The 26,894-nt window shown below is 40.4% G+C and overlaps 1 protein-coding gene across 4 annotated transcripts; it reads left to right on the top strand.

Moving 5' to 3' along the window:
- The first annotated feature begins 58 nt into the window (after window positions 1-58).
- On the top strand, window positions 59-25,461 carry MMAA (metabolism of cobalamin associated A). Of its 4 annotated transcripts, none has more exons than XM_042796989.1 (11): window positions 59-584; window positions 885-1,336; window positions 2,386-2,508; window positions 3,903-4,073; window positions 4,391-4,476; window positions 5,078-5,212; window positions 6,770-7,049; window positions 9,155-9,246; window positions 10,395-10,482; window positions 21,933-22,092; window positions 25,007-25,461. In XM_042796989.1, exons 2-8 carry the CDS (start codon window positions 940-942, stop codon window positions 9,217-9,219), a joined length of 1,257 nt encoding a protein of 418 aa, XP_042652923.1. In that variant the 5' UTR covers window positions 59-584; window positions 885-939; the 3' UTR covers window positions 9,220-9,246; window positions 10,395-10,482; window positions 21,933-22,092; window positions 25,007-25,461. The 4 variants fall into 4 exon arrangements, with proteins under 4 accessions (XP_042652923.1, XP_042652922.1, XP_042652924.1 ...); XM_042796988.1 differs by having other exon boundaries at window positions 61-584; window positions 5,078-5,227; XM_042796990.1 differs by lacking the exons at window positions 9,155-9,246; window positions 10,395-10,482; window positions 21,933-22,092; window positions 25,007-25,461 and adding an exon at window positions 7,944-8,108 and having other exon boundaries at window positions 61-584; window positions 5,078-5,227.
- The last annotated feature ends 1,433 nt before the right edge of the window (window positions 25,462-26,894 follow it).

Below are 26,894 nucleotides of genomic sequence, written 5' to 3'. Positions count from 1 at the left end.
GCGGCGCATGCGCGGGGCTGCCCTGGGCGCCGGCCGCCGGGCGGGTGTTCCGGCTCAGCGTGAGGGGCGTCACGTCCGCGCCAGGGGCGGGCGGTCCGCGCGGGGCTGGCGCGCGACGGCCGTTACCAACACCCCCCGCCCCCCCCCCCCCCCCCCCCACACCTCCTCAACGGTCGGCCCCGGGGCTGAGGAGAGGGAGCCGGGTGCGGGGCCCGCGGCCGCCCTGTGCCACGGGAGCGCGTCGTGGCGGGCGGGACGAGCCGCTTCTCTCCTCAGAGGCTTCAGGAAGGAGCGGGGCCCTGGGAGGGGCGGTGCGGGGGTCGGGCTTGCGGGCTGCCAGCGGGCCCCCAGGGCGTGGAGGGTTGTTTTTGGTGCTGCTGCTTTGCGGCGGTCCTCGGAGGCGGGGTCAGCTCCTTGGCTTTATTTCTAACCGTCCTTGTGTCCTGACGGCTTTCTTGGTTGGTTGGGTTTTGTTTTGGTTTCCTCCCCGCCCCCCCCCCCCCCGGAAATAACGTACAAAAAGCTTCTGAATAAGTGTTTTTAAAAACCCTGCGGCCGTGAAAGTAGAATATACAGCAGTTTCGGTAAGCATAGGGGTTGGTTTGTTCTTGTTCTTTAGAGTACTGTGTGTGCTCCTAGAGGCAGCCTTATTGTCTGCTTACTTATGAAAATATTTATTAAGCATGATAACAGAGGTTATGCTATTGAAGATTCCATAGCTTCTTTTTATTCTGTTTTTGCAGTGGGAAGAGGGAACTAACTTTTTTTGTTTAAAACAATAGGTATGGGTAAAATAAAAACTGATGCTCGCCTATGTACATAGGTTTCACTTGAGTCCTTACAAGTGCTTTGAAAGAAGTAAAAACGTCTTTCTTTCTCTTTAGATTGTCTGCAAACAGAAGTGAACTGATACCCCCGGTATTTATAATCTCAAACAAGATGAAGATCCCCTCTTTGCTTCTGAGATTCCCTCATTGTTATTTCTCTAGAAGAAATTACTTCATGAACTTTCACTTCGCTTCCAGAGCAGATCCAGTGCACCTCTATCGTACAAAATGGACATGTTCGTGGAAGAGTTTGAGGAGAGAGCTGTGTCACCAGGTGGCCTCTGACCAGCAAATAGAGGGACTTTCTGACAGAGAACAAAGACTTGTAGACAGACTTTACAATGGACTAATCCAGGGTCATAGAGCCTGTTTAGCAGAAGCCATTACACTTGTAGAATCGACTCAGAGTAGGAAGAAGAAAATAGCTCAGGTGCTCCTTCAGAAGGTATTATCCTACCACAGGGAACAAGAAAAGTTAAATCAAGGAAAGCCACTTGCCTTTAGAGTGGGTTAGTCCTTTTATGTCTGTCCAGTAGTTGCTTTGACGAAATTACAGTCCTCACCTTTCATTATCACTATTGTTCTTTAGGTGTCATGGGCCGTAATCTTGGATCATTGGTTTCTTGTGGTTTGTAACCAATCTAGGTAATTTCTCTTGTCCAGTAGAATTATGACTTGAGCTGGAAAATGCGTTGGAAAAAGTTCTAGAAATTATTGGGGTGCTTCTTGTCGGGGTGTTACTGGTTTTTTTCCATAACAGTTATAAGCTGAAACGTTAAGTAGTTTGCAGACTGATACAGCTATTATCTACACTTAGAGAAGGATGTAGTTAAGTAGACTTGGCCTTTCCCTGAAGGTGTTTTCTTGAATACTTCCATCCTTCAATCAACAAAAGGGAAAACACATACTTTCTTCTTTTATGGTCTTACTTTAAAGCAGCCTAATTTTCAGCTGAGGAGACTTGAACCCAATTCTCTTGGAAACTATAAAATATTTTTCCCTCGCAAGGAGTTGGACTACTAAAGTATGCCATGCCCAGCTGTCATCTCTCATGTACTAATGTAGTAAGAACAAGAACTTGGGGATGGAAGTGAGAAATGTTTGGTGCTAATCTTAGTTTGTGAGCTTTGACCAGTAAATTGTCTCATTTTTTCAAATAACAGCTCTTCAAGGTAAGGGCTTTTGCTTTTAGAGTGTTTCTATTAAAAATAGTCAGTAAATCTGAAAAATCCAGATTTAGGATAGAACATTTTTAAAGTTCTGAATGATAAGTCAGTATAAATACATTTATTTGGAAGGGAGGAAATAGGGCTGGAGAAACCCAATATTATGTTGGTATGGGTGGGATGAGGGGTGGTGAAGCGAGGTAGTGCAGTTCAAGTCTGTTACAACTGCTTAGTTGGGTGTATCTGTTGTGACATAGCTTTCATTTGCCTCTGCTGTGATACTGTGTTAAAGTGTGAGTGGTTACCACCTTATATGCTCATGGTACTCGTGATGTATTATTTATTTGATTGACAAAATGTTTTTTTTTTTTCTTCCCAATATCAATGCTTAGGGTTGTCTGGTCCTCCTGGTGCTGGGAAATCAACTTTCATAGAATGCTTTGGGAAAATGCTTACAGAAAGAAAATACAAAGTGTCTGTGTTGGCTGTAGACCCTTCCTCTAGTACAAGTGGTGGTGAGTGTGAATTAAACTTTGAGTCAGGTTTCTAATACCTTGTCAACTCTAGGAGTATCTCTTTGGGCCAAATGGAGGAAAATTTGGGGCTTATAAAAGTAAAATATTAAAAATGACTGTTGTATCAAGTTTTCATTTTTTCCCAATGTGACATGAAATTGGGAAATGCATATCAGTGTCCTAATTTTGTTAGGTTTCTCTCTTCTAGTGTTCGAATGTCGCCTTAAAACTTTAGATAGCCAGTTTTCTCTCTCTACTTGTATTTATTTATTTATTTCCCTGCGAATCAAGGTGTAGAAGGGATGTCAAAGCATTTCTGCTTAAGCTTCGACAGTGGTAGTGGTGATCACTGGGCAGTAAACATATGCTCATGTAAAACTATTTAGAGGGTGCTGTAATCCGAACATGTAGATCGGGTTGGATTTTAGAACATTCATTAGTTCTGCTCAGTAGGAATTTCTGGATTTCTTTTGAGTATACTGGTTTCAAGATCTCTTGATGCAGTGTTGTTGACCTTTTCTCTGACTTGTAGCATGATTTTATTTTTTTTTTCTAAATTTGAAATTCTTCACATTTGTGTGGCAGTCATCTGTCACTCTCACATCGTACATTATAGGAAAATTATAGGCTGACCATGCTTGATTAATGGTATCTCTGACATAAATAAAGCTCGATTTTCATCTTTTTCTAATGGGCAGCTGCTAGGGAACATCATTCCTTTTTCTAGCTTCTACACTGTTAGAAAAGATGCTCCAATATGTAGCTATTTAAAAATAAAAAAAACCTTCAGCATTGCAATGACCTGGAGCTAAGACAGACTATATTCTTGAATGCATACATTTGAGATGCATCAATAGAATAGCAAAATATACAAGATTGTACCAGCTAAAAGCACTGAGCATCTCATCTTTTGGAGTCTGCATCACATGTGTAGATCTCACTGAATCCGATTTAAAGTTTGTATGAAAAGAAGGAAGGCAAGGATATGTGTCAGCTTTCTTAAAAACAAAACAAAAAATCTACCAAGACGTTTTAGAATCATAAGGCAGAGATTTGTCCCTTTGAACAGAAACAGTTTAATTGTGTGACTTGCTCTCTATAGGCCTCAAAAAGCCATTCAGAAATTGTAGAATTCATTCAGACCTGGAACAAATTCTTCGTATTTGGTGGCAATAAGGTCTGCTTGTCAGGCCTTTCCAGCTTTGGATAGGCAGAAGAACCAGGCAGTAGCTTCCTAGGTCTCAGCAAAGTCTTGAGCAACTGTTATTGGGATATTCTTTTTGACTGACTTTGTCTAAGAGATCTGTCTTCCCTCACTCATTTATTGGGGGTGGGGAGAGGGGGAAGCCTAGCTGTTTTGCACTTTTGAAATAATTTAACATTAACCATTTAAGGTTCTCTCTTGGGTGATAAAACACGGATGACTGAGTTGTCAAGAGACATGAACGCATACATCAGACCATCTCCAACCAGAGGGACGCTGGGTGGTGTAACAAGGACCACGAATGAAGCCATTCTGCTGTGTGAAGGAGGAGGCTATGATGTTGTTCTTGTGGAAACAGTAGGTACGTGCTTAGGGTTTTCTTCTAATTAACCTGTTACAGTATCTAAATAAGGTGTGTTACTCATTGCACACTTTCATCCCTGATTTTGTTCATGCTTTCTTACACGATCACTGGTTGAAAATGAATGCCCATTCTGTCAATTTTCTAGTCCTGTACGTCTTGTAAAAACACTGTTTTGTGGAAACTTGTGTTTTCTGTTGTCTTTTTTTGTTAGTGGGCTTGGTTTGTGGTGCAGTACTGGGATCTGTCATAATTGCTGTCATTAATGTGACTGAAAGTTTGCAATAAAATGGTGAACTCTGGATTTAATTTTTTAGGTGTGGGACAGTCAGAATTTGCTGTGGCTGATATGGTTGATATGTTTATATTACTGCTACCACCTGCGGGTGGAGATGAATTACAGGTATTTTTCAGTTTCTCTTATGAAGTATTACCTAGAACTAGAAAGAGAAACTTAAGTCCAAGATGTAGTATCTGTGCAGAAAGTCCCTATCAGTAGTGTTTTGTAAATTACAATGTTACTGTTGAAGTCTTTTAAGTGTTATCATTTTATTGCACAGTTAGGATCTGATATCCTCTGCCCCTGCTCCCTGGTTTTGAAAGTATTAGGATGTAAAACTTTGATACTCTCTGACTTACTTTGTCCTGTTTACTAGTTATATATGATTTGGGGTAGTGGCTTTGTATTATAGGAAAACAGAAATCGATATAAATAGACTTGCAAAGTTGATCGGGTTTTGGTTAAACTTAAGTCTCTATGCATGAAATGCGTTATCATGTAAACTCTGATATCCATATCTAGTATTTTTTTGTCAAAGCAGAGTAATACTAGTAATGACAGAGGCCATTGGTACTCCTCTTGCAGGGCTAGCACATACACACGCACACACAAAAAAGTCAGTAAGAGCCACTAGAAACTAACATAGCATTTTGACCTGCTTTTTGCAATAAATCAGCATGTCACAGTCCTGGGTATTCCTGATTTCTCTCCATCTTCCACTTAGGGTATCAAACGGGGTATAATTGAGATGGCAGATCTAGTTGCTATAAATAAAGCTGATGGCGATTTAGTTGTGCCTGCACGGAGAATACAAGCTGAGTATGTCAGTGCTATGAAGCTGCTTCGCAAACGTTCAAAGGTTTGGAGACCAAAGGTTTGTGTACTTCATGGTTTGGGTGGTGGGGGCGGGGCTGGGTGTGGGTTTGGTTTGGTTTTTGTTGGTGTGTTTGGGTTTTTTGTTTCATTTTTTCTTTCCCCCCCCCCCGGAAGAAGTGCTGAATGAGTTAGGATTGTTACCGTCTCATCTAGCTATACTAGTCTCCCTGGGCTCCTTTATAAAAATTTCGGTTCTGTTGTTTAGTTTTACACTGTGCTAGAGAGTTGATTGCAGCTGTTTGTTTCACTTGTGATCTCAAGGTGTGCCACATGAAACACTGTGCAAAGCCAGTCCTGCCCCCCATGATTTCTGTCCTGAGCTACAACCTCAGCACTAGCAGACCTATTACTCACATCAGTAGTGGTACAAACTTGTCTTGCTTTTTGTAAACTATGCATATCTTAAAATGTCCCATAAGCTATTTCTCTTTATTTCTCTTAACTCTGAAGCCTATGGTTATTGGTTATCTATGTTCTTTCACTTTTCCACGTGTTTCCTTAATTTCTTTTTTCTTTTTTTTTTTTTTTTTAATTTCTTGCATATAAAAGTTCTTGGGCAAGAAATGCATCTGCTTGTGTATGCAGTGCCTAGGTTATTGGAATTCTCATCCTGTGGGCCTTTAGTTTTGATGCGGTATTTCATCTATTAAGAGGTTACGATAAATTATTAAGGCAAATATTCAGTACTAATTTTTAATATGTGTATATAAAATAAGCAACGCACACACTCTTATTCCCTTTATATATGTGTAAAAGGAGGTTTGTTCTACACTGATAATAAAATTGACCCATTGAATGAAGTTTAAGTCAGCTGCTTGGGGCATAGCCATCATTTTGTAATTTCTGTTTCTAAATCTGATGAGAGGCCACCTCTGATAAACGTGACCTGAAAGAACTGTTTGAGACCAGTGAATTAAACAGGTTATCGGAAATCTGTTTGTCTCTCAGGGATGGCAGTGTCAGACCACTGGAAGAAAATATTGATGTGGAGGGGCTGTATCCTACCCATTAGATTGGGGAAAGAGAGAGAGACTTTTAAAAAAACCTGATCCATTTAAAAGATCATGTTGGATGTCTGAAATATTTCTGGCAAAATGAATTCCTAGTCTGAAAAGTAAATGCAAAAAATAGTCGAAATGCATCCTTTCTGGAATATTTTAAGTGGAAAAGAGTAGCTACTAGAATATATCTACCAGAATATGTAATTAATTCTACATTTAAGTGAAATGGCAACACTGTACATTTTAGGTAAAGGACTCATTAAAAATCATTTTCATTTATTATACAAGCAGTGGACAAGGTGTATTTATCCCAAATACTATTTATCTCACTGTCTACTTTGGTTGTTGGAATCCTAATTTTGAGATCTTTTTTTTAAAAAAAAAGGCAGCACAAAACTGCTTGGAGCTTCGTGAAGTGAGTGTATTGAAGTAAGCTTGCCTTACACATTTTTAAATTTTCATGCCATCCACCTGATGCAGTAATTGAACTCTCAAGCCCAGTAGCTACTTGGCTTTAAAAATTCTTCCAAATCCAACAGGTAATGCGCATCTCTGCCAAAACTGGAGAAGGTATCTCGGATATGTGGGATAAAATGATGGAATTTCGTGACCTCATGCTCACAAGTGGCGAGTTGATTGCCAAACGACGGAAACAGCAGAAAGTGTGGATGTGGAATCTCATCCAAGAAAATATGTTGGAACATTTCCGGAGTCACTTGGCAGTCAAGGATAAGATTCCACTTCTAGAAGAAAAAGTTCTGAGCGGTGTCTTGTCTCCTGGACTGGCAGCTGACCTGCTACTGAAAGCTTTCAAAGATGGTCTCTAAGTATTATATTTTACTCTCTTCTTGTTAAGTGCTTTATGTAAACATGAACATTAAATACAGTTTTTCTATGTGTGGATTCAAATGTTTTCCTATGGCAGACATTAATAGAATACCTATCCAGTAGTCTGCAAAAAAATACTGTAGGATTTTGTAGTTGCAAAGATAATGACAAACACTCACTCAGAGACTACTATATATTCTAACAAAGTGCATTTCTAAGTATTCTGTTTGTACGTGCTATGTGTCTGTTGATCAGAAACCCTGTGTCAAATTGTGACTGGTTTTGGGAGGGTGAGGGAGAGAGGTTTGTAGTGGTGCAGAGTGTTATTCCAATTATGGGACCATTTTAGAGCAGTTGACACTGCAGCTTTCTATTCTAATACAGCATCAGCTGTTGCCAGTATGGATTGCTTTTTCTTTCCTCACCTTGAGTGACAGCAGGAACATTGGACCCCCTGGCAGCACCTGACCACAGTCTTAATTTTAAATAAATTGTATGCCTATAAATAGAACACAGTGGTGTTTGGTCCCTGTTTGGAAGCTATGGTTAGTTATTACACACTAGGAGAAGAGAACTTTAACCATCCCAGTTTCTAAATAGATGTTTTAATACAAATGCAAAATTAAACTTTTTTAAACGCAGACATCAGATGGAACAGATGTCATCCATGCTGTTTTATTAGCAAATGTCTTATTACTAGAAAAATTGATCTCTGGTAATAATCGTTTGAGGTTTTCTGATCTGACTTAAGCTTTTTGGGTTCAAACACAATGTCTAGTTGTGTGTGTTTTTTTTTTTTTTTTTTTTCCCCCTCTCTTGAAGACATGACTGCTTACAACCAAAAGTACTTTTTTTTTTTTTTTTTTTTTTTAAATTTCCCTTGAGATCAAATCTGGAAGAAGCATTTTCTGAAGCCATGATCTAGAAAGCAGAGCCCATCTAATACCTACTAAATGAAGGGTAAAGTGAAAGAATGCTGATTTTTGGAGATGTGACAAAACAGTAAAATGGGAGATTTTGTTAGTTTATTGTTCCTTACATTGTCTTAAAGAACAAAACAAAAACAACCCACAAAACACTGGAAGTGATTTTTACAGTTCTGGTTTTCTGGACACATACGTAAAAGGTATGGTGGTGTTAATGTTTATTTTAGCTCAGGTTCACCTGTTTGGCTTCCTAAGAAGTAGGTGTTTCACATAATGTTTGAGTTCTGGCAATGTGAGTCTGAATTTTTGAGACAATTCCAGGGTAGCCATGAATTGGTTTATTTAGATCCTCTTTCTGGCTTACTTCATTTTTTTTCTCCCTGGAGTAATATTTTTTTCTTTTATTCTCTTCCTTCCCCTTGTCCCAGTTGTTATATTGTGTTCCCAACAAAGTTTACTTTTTCCTGCTAGACTTCTGTGTGTCAGAATCTTGATTCCTGTGTGTAGGTATAATTTGACAACTATCAGGAAAGGTGAATGATTGTTGAAAATACTGAAGGTTTTAATTCCTTTGGTTTGTCAAAGTGGCACAAATCAAACAATGCAGAAGAAACTTCCATCCTCGATGCTAGCATTTCAGTTATTTTTCCCATTGTATGATGGTGTCTGTATAATTGTTCATATATTTTTTACTCTAAAAATAGGAATTATGACCAGAAAGTAAAAAGTGAACTGCAAGGCAGAGTAAAAATACTTTGTAATTAGAAGCAATGACCCCCGTGTATATTTGCAGTGGAATACTAGCAGGGAGCATTGTAATGTTTTGTGGGACATACAGCCAGGGTATTTCTTTGAGAAATTTTGCACTGGTGTAGTTGGTAGTAGTGGTTTTCCACCAGTTAAATCATCAGAACTTCAGTGCTCTGACCCCCTTGTTCCTGTTTCTTAAACTTTGTGTCCCAAATGAGTAATCTGGGATTGCTGCAATCGGTTACGTAGAAGTAGCAGAAGGAATGTGGGGGGTGGCACAAGCATCGTGGCTTTGTTATGACCACGCTGAGTTGTTGTGAAAAAAATGTAGCACTTAGAGTTTCTTTTCTATTTAAACAGTCTCTATTGAATATGACAGAAAGTGCCCCAAACCAAAAGCAATGTCTTATATTCTTTCAGCTTTAAATATTAACTGTATTTTTACGGTACGTGGTAGAAGAAATGACAGTCAGATGGAAAATTAATTAATGAGAGCAGCAGCATTTTAACTGGTGAGTTCTCAACTTTTTGATAGTCTGTTTGTTTCAGGTGACAGTTTTTGAGGCGACGTCATTTGTGCTTATCCATTAGATCAAACCCTTATTATTGTCACTACCTTTTCTTTTGTCAGGGACTGCTGTTTTCCTTGTCTGTTATGTGTCAGCTGTCAAGCAAGTAAAATGGAACCTGCAGCTTTGTTTAAATGATTGCTGCTCAAGCAGAATGCATTTTACCACTTCTTCAGTATTTGTTTTCTGGATGTAGATCTGTTGATCTGCTCAAGCTGTGGGCCATCATTATTTTTTTGTTTTGTTGCTTCTTTTAAAGTATTGTTAATTTACTTATGAACTCTTAGCACAAGATAGCACAATGGCTTAAGCAAGTTCTATTTTTCATTCAATTGCATTTTCCTCTTAAAATATAGCATTAAATGAAAATTAGGTTTACTTTCTTTATGTGTTCATTTGTGCCTCATGCTTCGGCACACAGAAATACACTGAAAAGGGTCTTTGGAAATGGCACGATAGGTAAGGGTTCCTGCTTTGTTTTTAAGTGATTCCCTGACCAAATTGAAAAGCTGTACTGTGCAAATGATGAACTGAGCCTCACATGTCAGAATCAAATTGTTTGTTTTATAGTTTGTAAAATTTTACTGTGACATGTTTTGGAGTCAGTTGACGTTCAGTTAATTATGCAGTTTTGTTTATGTCCTCACAGGCTGGGGAAATGCATTGTCTTAAGAACAACGACATAGCTTTAACGGGTAGGCTACAATTTAGTAAACAAGTCAGTATTTCCCAAGATAGGGAAGAGCATTTCAACTCATAATTTCTAGCTCTGTGGGTTTAAAATGCATTAAAATATTGTTGTTCAAGTAAACAGGCTTCTGAAAAAAGTTAGTAAACAAATCCGTTGAGTAGGATGTTGACAGAATCTTAGTTTCTGGAGTCATTAAATTGCTCTCATGTTAACATTTAAAACCACAGCTACTGCAGAACAGTTTGAGAAAATAGTGTTACTTTATGAGAAAATAATAGCAAGAATAAGTTTGTAGCTGGAGGTATGATAAACTGTTAGACAAATTGATATGGGAGGTAAGAAGCAAACTCATGTTCTACAAAGTCTTGCAGTTGTATGTAAGCATGAAACTTTTCCCCAGGTTCCTGTGTAATAGATGATGCTGGTGTTTCACAGCTGGAAAAACAAGTGTGGTGAGATCAAGTGATTTACCCCGGACTCTGAAACAGGTCAGTACAGTGTAAGGGTTACAGTTCAGTAGTCTTTACTCTGAGCCCCATGTATATTTACGGCCATGTTACTTAAGGTTGAAAAAATGCTCTTAGCAAGTTCATGCTCTCAGTGTGACTTACTCCTTTCATATCTAATCTCTCTGTTTTCAGTGACAGGACCCAGTGACCTCTTCTTGACTACTGTTCTGTTCTAATGTCCTGTTTTAAGTAATAGAAAACTTTTCCTTGATAACTAATCTGACCTTGCCTTTTGTAAATGCATTACTTCCTGTTATGCTTGTTTGTTCAGTCTTTATGTTCTCCTCACATACCTTGTTTCTTTATTTGTGAAATCTGTAGTGTGTTGGCTGTGTGGGTCTTGAGATTTTTGGGGATGGATGAGGATTGAGCAAAGCTAAAGTATACAAATGAACTTTTTTTTTTTTTTTAACCTTATGCAGTTCCCTTCCTAAAGTTTTCTTTCTTAAAGTAATGTGGCAGGATTCAACTACTGACTTGATCTGTACTGGTGTAAACTTCACCTTTTCCTTACTCAGAGTACTCAATTGCTGCCCACCTGGATACACAGTCAGGAAGTAACATTATCCATGAGTTAAAATGAGAACCATATTTAGAGCTTAGTGCTTCTGTAACTGTTCCTGCTAGACTATTCTAAAGCATGTATCATTTGAAGAATGATTGAACAGAAGTTGATAAAACACGTATTTAAAGAAAATCAGTGTGTTCCCCTGGAACTTGACTTGGACGATCAACAGTGCACAGGCTGGCTAGCAACAGGGTTCCTCTTCCAAAAACTAGTTCAGATACTCCATGGTCATATTCCTTACAGTTTATTTAAAAATAACCCACCCCATTTTAGAACATCAATAACATTTGTGGATTGAGAATAAAAATCTGAAAACTAAAACCTCATAAGCGACTACAGTATTCATTTAGAATGGAAGTATGATAGACATATTCTGTTGCCTGCTGCCATACCAAGATATGATTCAGCTGGTGAACGAACATAGAAAAGAGGACCTGGTGTTCATGGTAGTCTATGGAGAAAGTATGTTATGGAAGAGCAAGAAGGTCTGTTTTTCTCTGTTTTTTCTGCCATGGGAGCATAACAATTAGTTTTGCAATTCACTGTCAAGCAACAGAAACTGATGTGATGCACAGTGCTTGCTGTGTGAGATTTACAAAAATGACAAATTCAATTTTCTGTCTTTTGGATTTGTGTGTTGCAGGGGACTAGTCTAATGCAGACACTTCTTCAGAACTAGATGGTTTTGTTGGTAATTGCTCTAAGTGGGAAAAAGCTAGAAGTCTTTGCAGTTTGAGTAAATGATTGTTCACTTCTAATGAAGAAGTTGAAAGATTCACTTTTCAGAACGCATAAGATTCCTGTATTTTTCCTTAAAAAAACTATGGCAAATTGAAATCCTGATGTATGTTAGTTACTACATCTTCATTTGCTCTTACATTTAGATCTCTTTCACTGGTAGAGTAGCGTAAAAAAGCTCTAGTTTAGTTATATGCCTTTTTAAATTACTCAGAAATTCATAAGGTTAATCAGAGATTAACAATATTTTTGCTTTTTTTCTGCTATTGAAAGTGACTGTAATAACCTAAAGAGTATAACCTATTATAACCTAAAGACTTATAACTTCAGATGACTGAGCTGACCTGCACTGTGGCAGACTGCAATGGCTGGGGATGCATAATGTACAGATAATGAGAAGATACTCTCTTTGTCCGTGTGGCCCATAGCATCACAAAGTCACACTGGTAAAGGTTTCTCTCAGCCCTGAATCTATGACACAAAGATCCTGTTTGTAGTTCTCTAATTGCAACCAGCGGAAGACAAGAGTAAGGTTAGTTTTTATGACTTGTTGCTTAGCAGCGTTGATCAACAAAAGTACAACCTTTTCTTTTCCTGTAACCTTGGTGAACCCAGGCTTGGACAGAGCTCACTAGCAGAAGACAAGGATTTCTGAAGTCGTGTGAAACTGTTGTTCAGTGTCTGTTAGCAGCATCTGAGGGAAACGGTCTCTTCTTGACCTCTTTGTTACCTTTGCCCTTTAGTCTTCTTTCTCATCAAGCCTTAGAGGAAAACAGGCACTGTCCTAGGAAGGTGCGGAGGATGGGAGGCTGAGAGACAAGCCAACTGTGCTAAGATGTATCCTGCCGCTTGTGGGGAAAAGGAGCTGAGCTGGTTCCCAGGCTGTGATGTCAGACCCTCTTCTCATGGCAGGGGAAAGACTTCAGCCTTCACAGTAAGGATTATTCTTATTCAGGGAAGCTTTCCCAGTATTTTGGAGTAGGCAAAGTAATCTATAGAGGAAAGGGAAATTAGGGTGCTAAGAATTTCCAGGTTTACATCTTTTAGGAGGAATTTCACAAACTGAACTAGAAGGAATGTTGAATGTGTTTGAAAATTATTAGGGATCTGTACCAAATGTAGATATGAAGACAATTATCCAGTTATCCCTTTTTTACTTTTTTTTTATCTGATCAAAGTCTGTAAAATAAGTACAAAGAGTGAGTTGCCTGTTTCACCTTACTTCTAAACTGTAAATTGTTAGTCTAACTGGACAAAAGATCTTTAGTGACATCACAAACTGCAACAATTAACGTGCCTTATGATGTCAGAAGCTTAGACTAGGAGCTTTTACTGTTGCTCAGATGCTTGTCTTCTAGATCTAAGAAAGAAACATCTAAGTATTTGTATCCTTTTTCTGCCAAAAATGTTATGATCCCGAGACATCTGTAAGCTTGGGGATGTTATGTGGAAAATAATGCCTTATCAGTCTGCTGGTTTTCTCTTTTCTTCCCTCTCACCTCCACTACTGAATTCTCCCCTCTATCCAGGCTTCAGGATTCATTGATAGCTGTTAACAGCAGTACAGGGCAACATATTTAAAGGTCAGCATGTGTTTTACAAGCCTGGTATGCTCTGGTGTCCCTTTTCTTCTGAAGTTCAAAGAGAAACTTTGCTGTTCAGCTATCCCAGTCTCATAAAATTCACAAAGAGGGCTAATATTGCTGTAATTTCATAACTGAGGAGATACGCATTCCAGAAAAGGCAGCCACACAAGAAACTGATTTCTCTCCTATGTAGCATGTCAAAAGTATGACAAGCGTATGGGATCTGGCAGAGCTCAATCAAGAAAAATAAACAGCAAACTGGAACGTGAATTACATTGCAAATACTGATACTATTTTTTTTTTTTCTTAATTGCACAAATCTTAACGAAGTGATCTACCTGGAAATCGTGACTGCTATCCAAGACGAGGAGGAATGACTTTCCATGCTCTTGCTTGTTGAACAAAGCAAATTTTGTTCACCAAAACAGGATTTCTTTTTTTTTTGAGCTGTGAATACGATTTGTCTGTCTGCAGTGAACAACAGCTGCTACTATTTGATATCTGCAGGATTCAAAACAAGTAGCTGAAGTCACGTTCTTCTGATTTACAGGAGGAGAGAACTTAGGTCAAAATCTTTTAAAAACAATTTCAGTAAAAGCAAAAAACTTTTTTGTTGTTTATAAGTGGTGCGATGCAGAATACCTGACTGGTTCTTTCTGTGTGCGGTGGCAATAGAACCTGAGTAGATTTGAAAATTAATGATTCAAACTTCAGATAATTAAAATATTGTCACACTTTACCTTTTAGCTATCCATTAGAATGTGGCATTCCATTGTAAGCGGAAAAGTGTCTTTGCTGTGAGACCCTTTAGTGCCGTCGTTTCTACATCTGCAACAACCAGGCAGACTGTGCCCACTGTACAGCACTAGCACAACTAGAAGCCACTGAGTGTTTTATTTCTGTACCGAGATTAATCACGTATTCTGAATTATGACATGTTGAATAGGGAAGTCCCAGTTTCATGTCTTGCAGGATGCACGTGGCTTTCAGGTCAGCTGCCGACACTGCTCCATACACCCATTCCCATCGCACACAATTCCTTGCTGTGCACTTGCTCACATTAGAAATGCTGCTGCCGTTTGTCCATACCATGGCATCAGGAAAGAGTGGCATTTGAGCAGGTGCCTAAGTGGGATTGAATAGGGGTCCTAGAACACAGGCCACCTGGGTTTCATCCCATTTGGTGAATCAATTTTCCATGTTTGGGGTGTTAAATTCCATATGCAATGAGACGGGAAATTTCAGAGGGAAACTGGAATAATAATAATCTTGTTTGGTACACTGCCAACTCTTTCATCTTAGAAAACATTGCTCTGGAGACATGCATGGATCCTGTAAATGAATCTAGTCTGGATGGCTCTCATCTGACATTTTGAACATATATCCCTTTGTGAAGCATCTAAAGTGCAAGGACGTTTCTGTGGGACAGTTTGTCTCATTTTGGTTTCATAAGGATTTTTCTTTATTGGCTGCTTTTTAAGATTAAGGCTGGACTAAGTGCATCCTCAACTTAGTGTGGTATTTCCTCATGTAGATTGCATCACAAAATCACTCCAAATGAAATTATTTTTACAAACAAGACTCATATAACTTAAAAATAATGTTGCATTGATAAGCTGAAAGAGATTTAAATATTGCACAGGCTGGGTAGAATTAAGGCAACTCTTGTGTTTTAGTTTTTAAATCTAAAAGCCATAACATTTTCACTCCTGTGCTTAACCTAAAGTGTTTGTAGTAAACCACCTTGTTTGCATATGAAGAAATTGCAACAGAGATAAAGGAATTGCTGCAAATGACAAAGGTAGATCTTTTTATTCTGAAAATTATTCCTCAACCAACTTCTCAGTAACTTAATTTTCTAGATTATTTTTCATGGAACAGTGACAGTGATTCACAGAGAAAGCTGTTGCTTAGAAAATTTTCATGAGAGGACACTGCTGGAAGGTCAGTGAATGTGACCGGCACCTGAAGGCTAGCTGGCAGCCGCTGCAGTCCTTACGTCTGGGCTGCAGCACCTATAGAGAGCCCTTAGGTGGTGCTGTATAGCAGCGCTCAGCCCGCCGCTGCTCCGTCCCGCGGGCTCCAGCTGCATGAGGGATGCGTTTGCCCCAGTTGAGGGTATGCGGCAAGAAACTGGCGAAAGGCTTCCTTAGCAGCTGCCTGATTTCTTCACCCAGTGATCCTGGGCTACTGATGAAATGTAAACTTTTTTTCGTGAAGTTGTTGGGTAAAAGAAAATGAATTCCAAAATGTCACAGGAAGAAGCTGTAGAAGCAAAAGTGCCCATCTGGGCCTGTGTGTTCACATCAGGGTGTTCCACACCAGTCAAAGCTTTCTGCCCAGGAGAGGAAACTCCCCGCTTTGTTTCTCAAGTGTTATACCCAACCACTTTCTTGTCCTTTGTTTTCTGTATATCCATGGATTCATAGCCCAGGTCTAAACTTTTGCCATAGTTCAATTTGGAGAACATGGATAAGCTGTCTCTGGGCACTGTTAATTAAGATCAGCAAAAGCAATTTGTCAGTAGAGACATATTAAATATTAAATTCAAAGATAGATTTCAATAACTGCTGTAATTTAATTCTTATAAAACTTGAATCATGTCATGCTTAAACATCTGTGTCAAATATATTGCCATCTATCTGTCTGTAAAACAAAGTGCTTTTAAATAATAGCTAAAGAGTTTTTGAGGGCATTTGAGGATCGTCGTGATGGAAGAACAGTGCTCACCCTGGGAACTTCGTCGCGTAAATATGGGTGTGGTGTTGTGGATTTCAGGTTAAATCTTCCATGCTGTGAAACTCACTTTATTTCTGCAGAATTGGGGATGCAGGTTTAGGAATTTGAGTTGTGCTGTCAATTACAAAGGAATTGAAATGGAATTTCCTCCAGTGGGATGGGTCTCAAGCCACAAAGTAAGTTTTACTTGGAAGTTGTTGCTGAAATTATGAAAGGGAGTTATTAGACAACTCTCAAATACTGTATTAGTATCTAACGTTTTCTTTTGTAATGAGGTAGGAGAGAAATGAGATGTTGAAAATAAGTTGACCTCTGCCCCTTGGAAAAGAGTTAAGTGATTGTTTTTTTCTAAGTTGGGAGAATAGCCTTCCTATAGTTGTATTGTGCACTTATGCATGTTCCTGTGTTTGCAAATGGATCGGATTGTTTCCCGCCTTTTACCACAATTTGAAGGAGTTAAGCATGGGAATATTCCGCCAAAACAAATTGAATAATTCATGTTTTCAGAATGACTTCATTTAGTCATGACTTTTATTTAGAGAGAGAGAGAGAAAGAGCTGATGTTGATACAGTCTCGGCTCTATTTTTTTAATCTTTGTAACTTCCTATAAACCCAACTTCTTTTTTTTTTTTTCTGACCTTTGAAATGTACCAGACTGCATAAACTGACTATCCACTGTGCGTGCTGCTCGTCCCAGTAATTTTTATCCTATGGTCTCTGCATGCTGTTATTTCAGGTATATCCTTTGCCGTTATGTGAGTTAATATTACCCTGAATTCTGCTGGCAAGTAGGTGGGAACAAGTACTGAGTTTTTCTTTCTTGTGTGATTAGAAACTCTGTAGCTTAAATCAAGTTAAATGTTATTAGGTGGTGACTTGTAGTCCAAAGCTAGTGGCTGTAAGTTCTCACCTGTGAAAAGGGAATACTGTAGCTCTACACAATATGTTCTTCCAGCTGCAGCTGAATTTCTGCTGTGTTAAAATCCTTAGGCAGCTGCTGCACTGTGTCACACTGATCTGGCACTTTGCATTCTCCAAGCTCTGCTCAAATATTCAAACTGAGTAAAGCACTGCATGGGGCTGAGAGGTAGATGAGCATCACTACAACTTTACCGAAAAAGAAACAGCCCCTGAGAGGTTAAAGCGACTTTCCCTCATCATGCAGCAAGTCAATGGTGGAGCTGGAGTTACAGCTCGGGAGGTTCCTGGCTTGTGCTACACTACAATGCTGTGGAGAAAGGTCATTTCCCAAAATAGTACAGAAGGTTCCCGTTTGTTATTGATAATAGGGCAACAAAGGGCTCTAGATGTATTCACGGGTCGCTGTCCTTAATAATACATAATTAGCAACCTGGCAAAGTTGGCTACATGACTTTTTTCTGGGGCAGTATCACTTTCAGAGTTAGTTTTGTCTACTACACTCTTGGTAGGTATTTTTAGTTTGGCTTTTCTAACACAACTTTATTTAAAGTAGGGACATTTACAAAGCAGGCATAGCCTCTCCATTAACAGTCACATTAAACTGCATATTCAGCTCACCTTTTGGATTAGTACAGTTCCTCCACTGAGATCAGTAGGCAGTGTTGGGCCTGCGGGCAGCAGCTGGGGCGCTTTCCTCTGCCACTTTGAAGCCATTGAGCAGAGCTCTCTCTGCCTGGGAAGAATACAGAGGTGATTAGAGGATATTGGTGGCAACATTTTCCATCGTTTTGGTGGTTGTGTGAAATGGAGCTGGGGCTAGCATGGGAGCCCACAGGGGTGCCTGATTTATTTGGTCTTCAGGTCTTCCAGGGAGGAAAGCAAACCCCATCCCCACCCAGTGGGACAGGGAGCAGGATGATGAATACTTGTGAAGAGCTTTTAATTGAGATTAGGTCCCAACCATTCCTCAAATGTCCTCGGGGCTAGGGTATTTGGTAGGTATTGATGGATCTTGTAGAATTTTTTTTTAATTATTCTTTTTACAAAATGTTATTAATCCCCTTTGAACTTACAGGCTTCAGCAGTGTACTTACTGAAGCTTTTTTTCTTGTTTTTCCTCTAAATGAATTATTTGAACTGCTAGGTTACTTAGCAAATTCAAAATAGTTTACTGAGTAGTAAGTATGAAGCTTGAATTTTGTTACTGAGGACCTAGATCTATGCAGCTGCAATCAAAAGACCACCAAAATGGTATTTTCTCTCAGCTAAGACTGAAAAACTGCAGTGAATGATGGTGGGAAGAATGACATTCACAAAACAAATAGTTGTCGAATCAATTTACTCAGCCCTGTTTTGGTTTGAGTTTGAGTGAATTGTTTCCAAACAGGCAAACACCAAGAGGAAAAAAAAAGTGGAAAACAAAATGTGTAAGGAAAGTTAAGAAACCAGAGCATGTATAGCATACAGAAATGGCAGGGGTGCTGTTCTCTCATCTTTATATCTGCAGATACATGTATTTGAATTACCAAAGCAATAGGAGCTTTATGTGCTGTATTTGCTTTTTAATGCTTGTTGGTTGCAGTAATTGGATCTATTGTTGTGACCATTGGGAATGCCAGCTTGGCTCTCACAGTCACTGACTTGTGAACATGACCTTCTGGAGGTCAAAGCACTAGAGAGCTTGCTCTGTTTAATTCTCAGAGGTACCAGTCGTAATAGTTACTGCTTTGAAAGAACAATGTAGATGTTCCCTACCTCTGTCTAGTTTGTTGTTTGTACTGAATTGTAGTGTAATTTTTTTTTTTTTGGGGGGTGTGGTGTGTGTGTGTGTGTTGTTTTGGTTTTGAGTTTGGTTGGTTTTTTTTTTAACTAATTCATCTTTTAACTGTTTTCAAGTGGATTCGGGTTTGTTTTTTGTTTTTTTTTTTTTTTTTTAAACCGCAATTGAGTTTTCACAACTCAAGTTGGTTAAATAACTGATCAGAGATTTAACTGTAAATGCTAGTCAGTGTTTTTGAGTGATGTTTTGGTACTTGATCAGGCATCCTGCTTGCATTTTTCCTGGTGATCAAGTCAGCCATCCTCCAACAGTCCCACATAAGAAAAACAGTGTCCTTTCAGAGAGAAAGAAGAAAAGATAATCTTATGTGATTGTTGCCAATTCATGGTAAATGCTGATGGCTACATAATTTCAGTGTTGAGTACATCTGCCTTCCCTTCTAGGGAACTCCAGAGAGACCTGAGTAAAAGCATCCTACAAAAAAAAAAAAAAAAAAAAAAAAAAGAGACAAATGATCGCTAAAGAGTCTCTCAGTTCGTGCTACTGGTCTCTCAGTTTGGGCAGAACAAAGTTTGAGTCCTTGTAGCAGAAAGGAAGGTTTCAAGGTCGGTGTGGTTTGTGTTTTCTGGCATCAGATGGCTCAGTGGTTCCTCTTGGTATGAATCCTTTCCAAGAGCTAGGGGAGTTGCTGTCAGTCCTCAACTTTCATCCTACAAACCTGTCAAAACATAGAGTATTTTAACACCAAGCCTGACATTAAACAGCCCATAGATTCTGTGATCCAGATGGACTTACAGTAAAGCAGTCATGGCACTGGTGATCAGATCGCCTCCTGGAAGGTTCAGGTGGAGATAGTTGTACTTCCTCGGAACTTCTTTATCTCTCCCTAAAAAATCATCAAGATATAACTACTATGTTGCCTCTACCAAAGATTCAATTTGAGCTGTTTTGAATGGGGTTTTTTGTTTTTTTGTTGTTGAGTTTTTTTTTTTTTAAATCCTGGTGATTAGCTGCCTTGCACCACATGGCTCCTTTAACAGTGCTCACATTACCAGCTGAAATCTGCATCTGCTTTAGGGCTGTTTGGGATCAGTGGGTAGATTTACTCTGTCTAGCTAGTAGTGATGTTGTTCTGGAATTAGGAGAGTTTAGACCTCCTTAAAACTGGACTCCTATTTACAGCAGATTTAAGTATTTTTATGTCTTGCTAGAGCACCTTATTTTTTTGCTGCTGCTCTGTGGTTTGGTCAGGGCAAGCAGCATGCTGTATATCTGTCTGCAGTTGTTTGGAACTGATGTGGTGCACTGTGTGTTGTACTCAGATTTACAGCCACTGTAAAAGGAACAAGTACTTGTTACCCTGGATTTTTTTTCCCCTCCTCAATATGTCAAACTGCCCTCTGTTCCTTCAGAAGTGTATTGGACTACTCAGAACCGGGGAAGACGTGTTAAAGAAAACGGTGATCAGAGTCCTAAATCAATTGCCTCGGGTCTCATTTTATTCTGGGTTCTGCATTTCTGACTTTTTTTTGACCAGGGCTTTTTCACTGCTTTGTGATGGGTAAGATCTACTGAGGTTATAAAAGATTTTGCAGCTGGAGGAGAGAAGATGCAGAGCTGGCAAGATCAAGACTCCCAGCTGTTGTGTAAATAACTTCTTTTGAGAGGCCTGTTTGTGGTTAAGTAGTGCAAGGCATTGCTATTAGTCAAGAAATGTGGGTTCTGTAACCCCAACAGATTCAAATCCATTTGGATCCTTCCCCCTCCCTCCCTTGTTTTTCCTTGATATCTTTTGTTTACATGGTGTGGCCTTGCTAAAATTATCCATTCCTCAAGTTTTCCTTCTTGCTCATATTTTAAGGTTCTCATGAAGGTGTATTTCTGCAGTCTTTCTGACAGTGAACTGCACTGTGTGTTGTATTGTTCCCCTTGTTGTTCTGTCTGTAGATGGAAAGCTACTAGAGCCAGTGTGAAATTCATGCTACTTTTAATTACTAAGAGCACAATCCCACTTTTGCAGAGGAAATCACTGCACTGTGGTTTTTAGTGTGTTTTCTGCATTATTTCATTTTTTTGGTAAAAGAAATCCTGTATAGTTGAGGAGGATATATGACATAGTGGCAGCACAGAGAAAATAAGATGTGCAGTCAGGGGATGAGGATGGATAATTGCTAAGTAAGGTGTTCATATTCCGGTGTTATTTGTGCAAGGAAGAGGTAGATCATTGGAAGCAGGTGCTCTGTGCAGCTGCTACAGCTGTCTGCCATTCACCTTTCCCAGACGTGGGCTTGAGTTATGCTGTACTGTTTGATCATAAATGGGAAAAAAGAACCATGTTTTGAACTTGGAAGTGCCTCAGGGTTGACTTCCATTCCTTATAAATTAAGAAAACCCAGTTGTTTTGCTTCAGCCTGAGAACCATAGTTAGGCTGTATTAATCTATTTTCTGATACCTCTCATCCAAAATAACCTACAGGCTCTGTCAGGGCACAGCCATATTGAGCTTGCTGGTGAGAAAGTGTTGGGTTTGGGTCCTTCTACAGCTCTTTTATTAGAAGCTCAAACTCCTGCCTCTCCATTCCTGGAGAATTCTATTGGCAATCATCTCAGGTGTCACCACCTTGAGTCTCAGGTCCTCCCTTTAATGACCTGAAGACTGGATGAGGTCTGGCAGGTGCGTGGCTACCCACTAGTAAGAGAAACTGTGCTGCTTATCAAGAACACCCTGGGATATATCCGTACGGGCAAATGGATGGTGTGGTGCTGTCCTCTCTTGGGCTGTCTCTGCCCAGTGCCTCAGACTGCGTGCTGGAGCTGAAACAGGTGAGACTTTCTTCCCAGCAGTTTCAGAGCACTTAGCAGCTGTCTGGGGAGATCTTTCAGACTTTGAACAGGTGAGAAAGGATCTTTCCTTGAAGGTAGCTTTCTTTGTTGGCTGTCCTATTTATTGCCAGGAAGGAAAGGGGAAACAAGGCCACCATCAGAATTCAAGTTGAATGCTTCCTGGGGATGGTGTAAGATTTCAGATTTCACATGACTGACAGTATTAAGTGCATTATTGGGTGTTGCAGGTGCTTTTTCCTTTCATGTTAACAGGAGAGAAGTCGTCTGCATTACTGGGCCTCTGATGAGAAGATTTGAGGTACTTGGCAGTCTTACTGTAGAAGCAGGATAACTGATTTGAGTTTGTTATGACTCTGCAACTTGTTGCAACAAATGGGCCACCCTCTGCAAGACTAGAGCAAGAGGAGACAAGGTGTGTGCACTTCTGTGAGTACTGTTGGGGTGGAAGTTCTCTGGCTGTCCGTGTTTGCACAGTAAATTCAATGTCAACATATGTGCAGACAGCAGATCTCAGAGGAGTTAGGGGTGAATAGCCTTTCTTTTTGAGGTTTCCAGAAAGAGCTACAGAGCTAAAGGATTTCTTTGAGTTTTTGGCCTGTCATGAATTGGCAGATGGCTTGGGAGGAGGTAGTCCCTGGTCGTTTGGCAGTGCCAAGAGCAAACTTTAAACCATGCAAGCTTTTGGCAGCTAGGGAACACCCATATTAGAGACTTCAGAGTCCTGGCCTCTCTTTGGCTGCCAGTGACAGATTTTTGGTGATCTAGTTTCTTTTTATTTGGTCATTAAAAGCAAAAATTAGGTGTCTGAGTTCCTCTGTTAGTCTAGCTCAGGAAGCTAAAAATGTCCCATGGGAAACAAATTTTCTGAACTATACAAAAAACTGCCCCACCCATTTTGTTTTGGCTCTCTAAATGTGGAGGATTCTTGAAGTCTCTAGCACCAAATAAGAACCTGGATCTTGACAAGCTGTTGATTAGGTGACAAAAAACTAATGACAGCACTCACGTGAATTGTGCTGCCAATGGCAGATATAAAAGTTGAGGAACTGGTTATTACAGTGACAGAATCAAAAATCCTGGTGGAAGATGTCCAGTTTCTAAGGAACGCTCAGGAAAACCTCGCTGTGTAAAGGATTTTGGGAACCAGATCCAAAGGCAGTCGGTCAGAACATGGCCAGTGGCGCTCATTGTCAGGAACCACAAATTCTGCTCCACAGGAAATTCCTGTGTCTTTTTAAAACTTGTCTGACAGCAAAACGTTCCACTGGAAGAAACCTCTGAGCAATCCCAATTTCTGGATTTTTAAAAATTCTTTCTTCTGAAGTGCTAGTCAGTAGCATTTACCCTGAGAGCAGGATACTGGCTGGAACTGACGAATGAATGGGCTGATCTAGCAGGGTCAGCACTTTTCCCACATATGGAAGTGAGCTGTGAGCAGAATGAGCTTTTCGAGTAAGTGGAGAGTGCCCGAGGAGGGTAACAGCGATGATCACAAGCGCGAAGTGGCCCCTGCTTGCAGCGGGAGCGGACAGAGTGGGTCTGTCCGGCCCAGAGGCCTGCAGCGGGCAGCCATGCAGTAGCTCAGGGAAAGCAAATCAGGAGCTATTTTTGCAGTGCAAGTGGGCGTTTAGTGTATCATGGCAGCAAAGTACTTCTTACATAGTGGGTTTACGTGGAACTTGCAGGAGTACGTGCACTTGTACCCCGAGTGCGCGCCGGCGGGCGCACAGCGGGGCTGCGGCGGCCGAATTAAAGGCGGCACTTGCGGGAGCTTTGAAAGGTAGGCACGCACGCATGGGTGTGTGTAATAGCCTTTTGGCTATTACAATAGCCACGTGGCATTGTTTTCCTGTGAAAATTGGACGTGAATTAAATTTTATTATGCAATTATTAGCTCTCATAGACTAGCCGCAGGAAAGTAACAATGTGCTTATCACAAAATGCGTTTATCCATAAAATGCGATATCCCAATTTTGGGAAGTGATTAAGTGCACCCTAAATTATCTCTTCCTGGCTTGAGTGGCTGGAGGACTGTTCTTCCTGGCTCTGTTTATCTCAGAGAAATCTGTCACTTTGAAGAAGAATGAAGCTTGACTGGTGAAAATGCAGTCTTATCACAGTATAACCATATAACTGGATCTTATTTATCTTTAATTGAAATGTCAACTTAGAAGATGCAATGCATATTTTAAAATCACATTAACATTATATTTAGATCTTTTCATTAAGTTGTAGGTATGCAGTCCCATTAAAAATAGGTAGCTAGGTGTAAAAATGTGAAGTCTTAATGCTTGCTTACTAAATATTCGGAGTGTAAGCGGGCATCGCTCTGATAACACCTGTGAACAGAGCTATTCTGGTACGTTTTAAAAGTGTCACTAGCATGAGTGACAGCTGTCAACGTATGCATATGATTTCAGAATCATGCTGATAGAGGGAGCACTCCTGCAACAATTTACCTTTGCTTTATTCCCATGACATTTTTTTTTTTTTTTACTTCAATTTCAGTGAAAAAGATACTTTGATTTTATTGCTAAAACAACTGCGTCTAACTGTAATGGAATGCAATTGTACGCTGTGTACTGGGAGGTCTAGATGTCAGGGAAGTGTTAATCCCTGCAATACAAGGAATACAAGGCATGTATAGTTTTGCATCACTTATTTGGCTGGTTCTAGTTCTACATTAATCTACCCACACCGTTTTAGAGGAGTTAGTCCTACAAGGAAGCCAAGTGACTTTTTTGCATTCTCCTCAAACACCGCTTGCCCTCAGTACCCTGACAGACCCCGTGAGGCATGTGACGGTGTGGAGGCACTGCTCCGCTCCAGCCCTCACCTCCGGCTTTCTGGCAAATTGACCAGCACTTGGACGGATAGCTGCTGCTTCTGAGGGCATCCGGGCAGAGGGGAGCAGCAAGCCTTTTCTGAGCAGGGGTTAGACCAGGCCTGTGTGGCAAAATGCTTAAGGAGGCGGTGAGAGCCAGCCAGGGAAAACAGGCTCCTATCCATCCATGCAGGTACGCATAAATAGGTTCCAAAGTCCTACTCAGCTATGCGTGAGCACGTTAGTTACAGCTCTGACACTCCCATCTGGCTTCCTGTTAAATCTGTTAAAAAGCAAACTCTTCAGTCTAGTGTGTGAATGAACATTCCAGTCTTAAATAACAGGGAAAGAATCAAGAAACTCTTTGATTTATTTTTTTTTGACCAGCCAGAAGGCGAGGCCTATTTTTGGTTTTGGTCACATTAGGCTGTGCTGCAAATGTTGGCGTGAAGGTCAGAGGGCTCAGCGATAGAGAGCATTTTTCTATTCTTTATTTAAACAGGCACCTTCCCAGAAGAGTAACAATCCAAAGTTTGCAGTTCCAGTGAAATGCTGTCTGAGAAGTGCTGGGAAAAAAAAAAGGTATGTATGTGACTGATAGAAAGTAGAGGTTTGAAAAGTAAAATAGAGCAGAACTACATGCAAACAACAGAGGATACTACAGGAACTCAAAGTCTTTTTTCATTGACTACAGCCTAAATTGAAAAGAGTGTTGGTTTTGCGGGTTTTTGTTCAGAGTTGAGCCATATGTTGCGTTTTAATCATGGTTGAGGGGGAGGGAAATGGAACAATTAAAAAACAAAACAAAACAAAACCACCTCCTAGCATGGAATGGCCCCCCTCCCTACCCCCTCTCGTCTTAAAGTAGGGAAATAGGCTGCAGGGGCTTTGCAAGGCTGCAAGGAAGTGCAGAGTAGCACTTTCTGCTCTTCACTGTACAGTTGTTGGGCAGCTTGTTGAGGGGGTTGGGTTTTTTCTTTTATTATTATTTTTTTTAACTTAATGAAACATGTGCAGTTGCTGTGTTGCCCCCACCTGCTGCTACTGCTCAGCTCCAGCTCTAAATTATCTTAATTATCTTTTGTCCTTTTTTTTTTTTTTTCTCTTTTTTAAAAGTGTGGGTACTTAAGAGAGTCATACATGTAAATATAGCCACTGCTGGGCTGCTCAAAGACAGCTGTTGTGCACATGTGGAAGCACAACAGCTGCATTTCTGATGTATTTCCTGCTATCTAGCAACGGACTGGTTTCCTGGCATACATGGCACTATGTTCCCAAGAGCTACACAAGCCAAGGAAAATTCTGCTCTTTGGTTCAGATGTGACCTGTTAACTCAGCCCAGATTTGCCAAGGCACGTGTGACATCTGAGCCATCCCAAGGGACGCGATGCCAGCAGCACCGTGCTCGCACGGGCAGCCCGCTGCTCCCCACCCTACAACCTCCCACCGGGATTTTTTTAGGCCAAGTTTTTAAAAAGCCTTATTTGGTCAAGATGAATTGCCCCGAAGACGCCCACCTCTGAGGGTGTTGAGCTCGGGGCACTAAACCCACCCCCAGTCTTTTTGCAGGAGCTGCTCCATGCCCAGGGGTAGCTGTTGTCGCTTCCGGAATTTTTTAGTTGCTTCACTGGTAGTTTCTAAAACTTTTGAGGCAAGAGATGATGCCTCTTCCCTTGAAGCCTACTCGAGTGCCTCTGCGCTGAGATGACGACATACCACTTACTGCAGCTCTGCAGACACTGTAGCGGTTGGCAGACCTCCGGGTAGGAGTGATTGCGCTAGTGTTTTATTAGCTCTCAGAAAATATATAGTGGGGACGAGGCTGTGCAGGCTCCTGCACCGTCTGCCTGAGCTCTGACCCCTCGGGCCAGAGGCTGGATTGCTTTTACAGCCAGTAGTTAACCTTGCTGCTGAGACTTGTCAACAAGGAGGCCAATTAGCAGCAGATATGATGGTGGATGATATAATGCAGATGCCTGTTTGTTAGGAGCATAACTGATATATTTTTAACACAATATGTATTTTAAAACATGGCTCTGCATAAATGATGCCATCCTCTGCAAAAGAATCCCTCTCTACAGTCAAGTGTTACAGAAAATTTTAGGGTTTTGGTTTTTTTTTTTCCCCAAAGTCCGTCTCTTAAGCCTTGTTCTGCTGGGCTCATGATGACTGTGACAGGTGTAGGATTATAAGAAATAATTCTGCTTGAAAAAAAGTCTACTTTTAAGTTAATTATTATTTTTTTTAACATATATGGCATATTACAAGTATACATAGATGCAGAATGAGAACAGGGCAGCTTTTGCTGTTGAAGAGGGTCAGTAAACAAGCCAAGGCGTTTTCTGTCACCACATGTATATTGGTGTATGTATTAGAAAAGACAGGTTAGT

Source organism: Tyto alba, unplaced genomic scaffold (assembly GCF_018691265.1).
Source record: "Tyto alba isolate M040663 unplaced genomic scaffold, T.alba_DEE_v4.0 Super-Scaffold_23, whole genome shotgun sequence".
In the NCBI taxonomy this organism is placed as follows: Eukaryota; Metazoa; Chordata; class Aves; order Strigiformes; family Tytonidae; genus Tyto; species Tyto alba.
Note: the sequence above shows the minus strand (reverse complement) of the source record. Positions and strands in the feature narration are given on the sequence as shown.

Coding starts and splice junctions, on each gene's coding strand:
- MMAA (XM_042796988.1), top strand. CDS start 940: ATGAAGATCCCCTCTTTGCTTCTGAGATTCCCTCATTGTTATTTCTCT. Junction 1,337..2,385: donor GCCACTTGCCTTTAGAGTGG/GTTAGTCCTTTT, acceptor ATCAATGCTTAG/GGTTGTCTGGTCCTCCTGGT. Junction 5,228..6,769: donor CAAAGGTTTGGAGACCAAAG/GTTTGTGTACTT, acceptor CAAATCCAACAG/GTAATGCGCATCTCTGCCAA.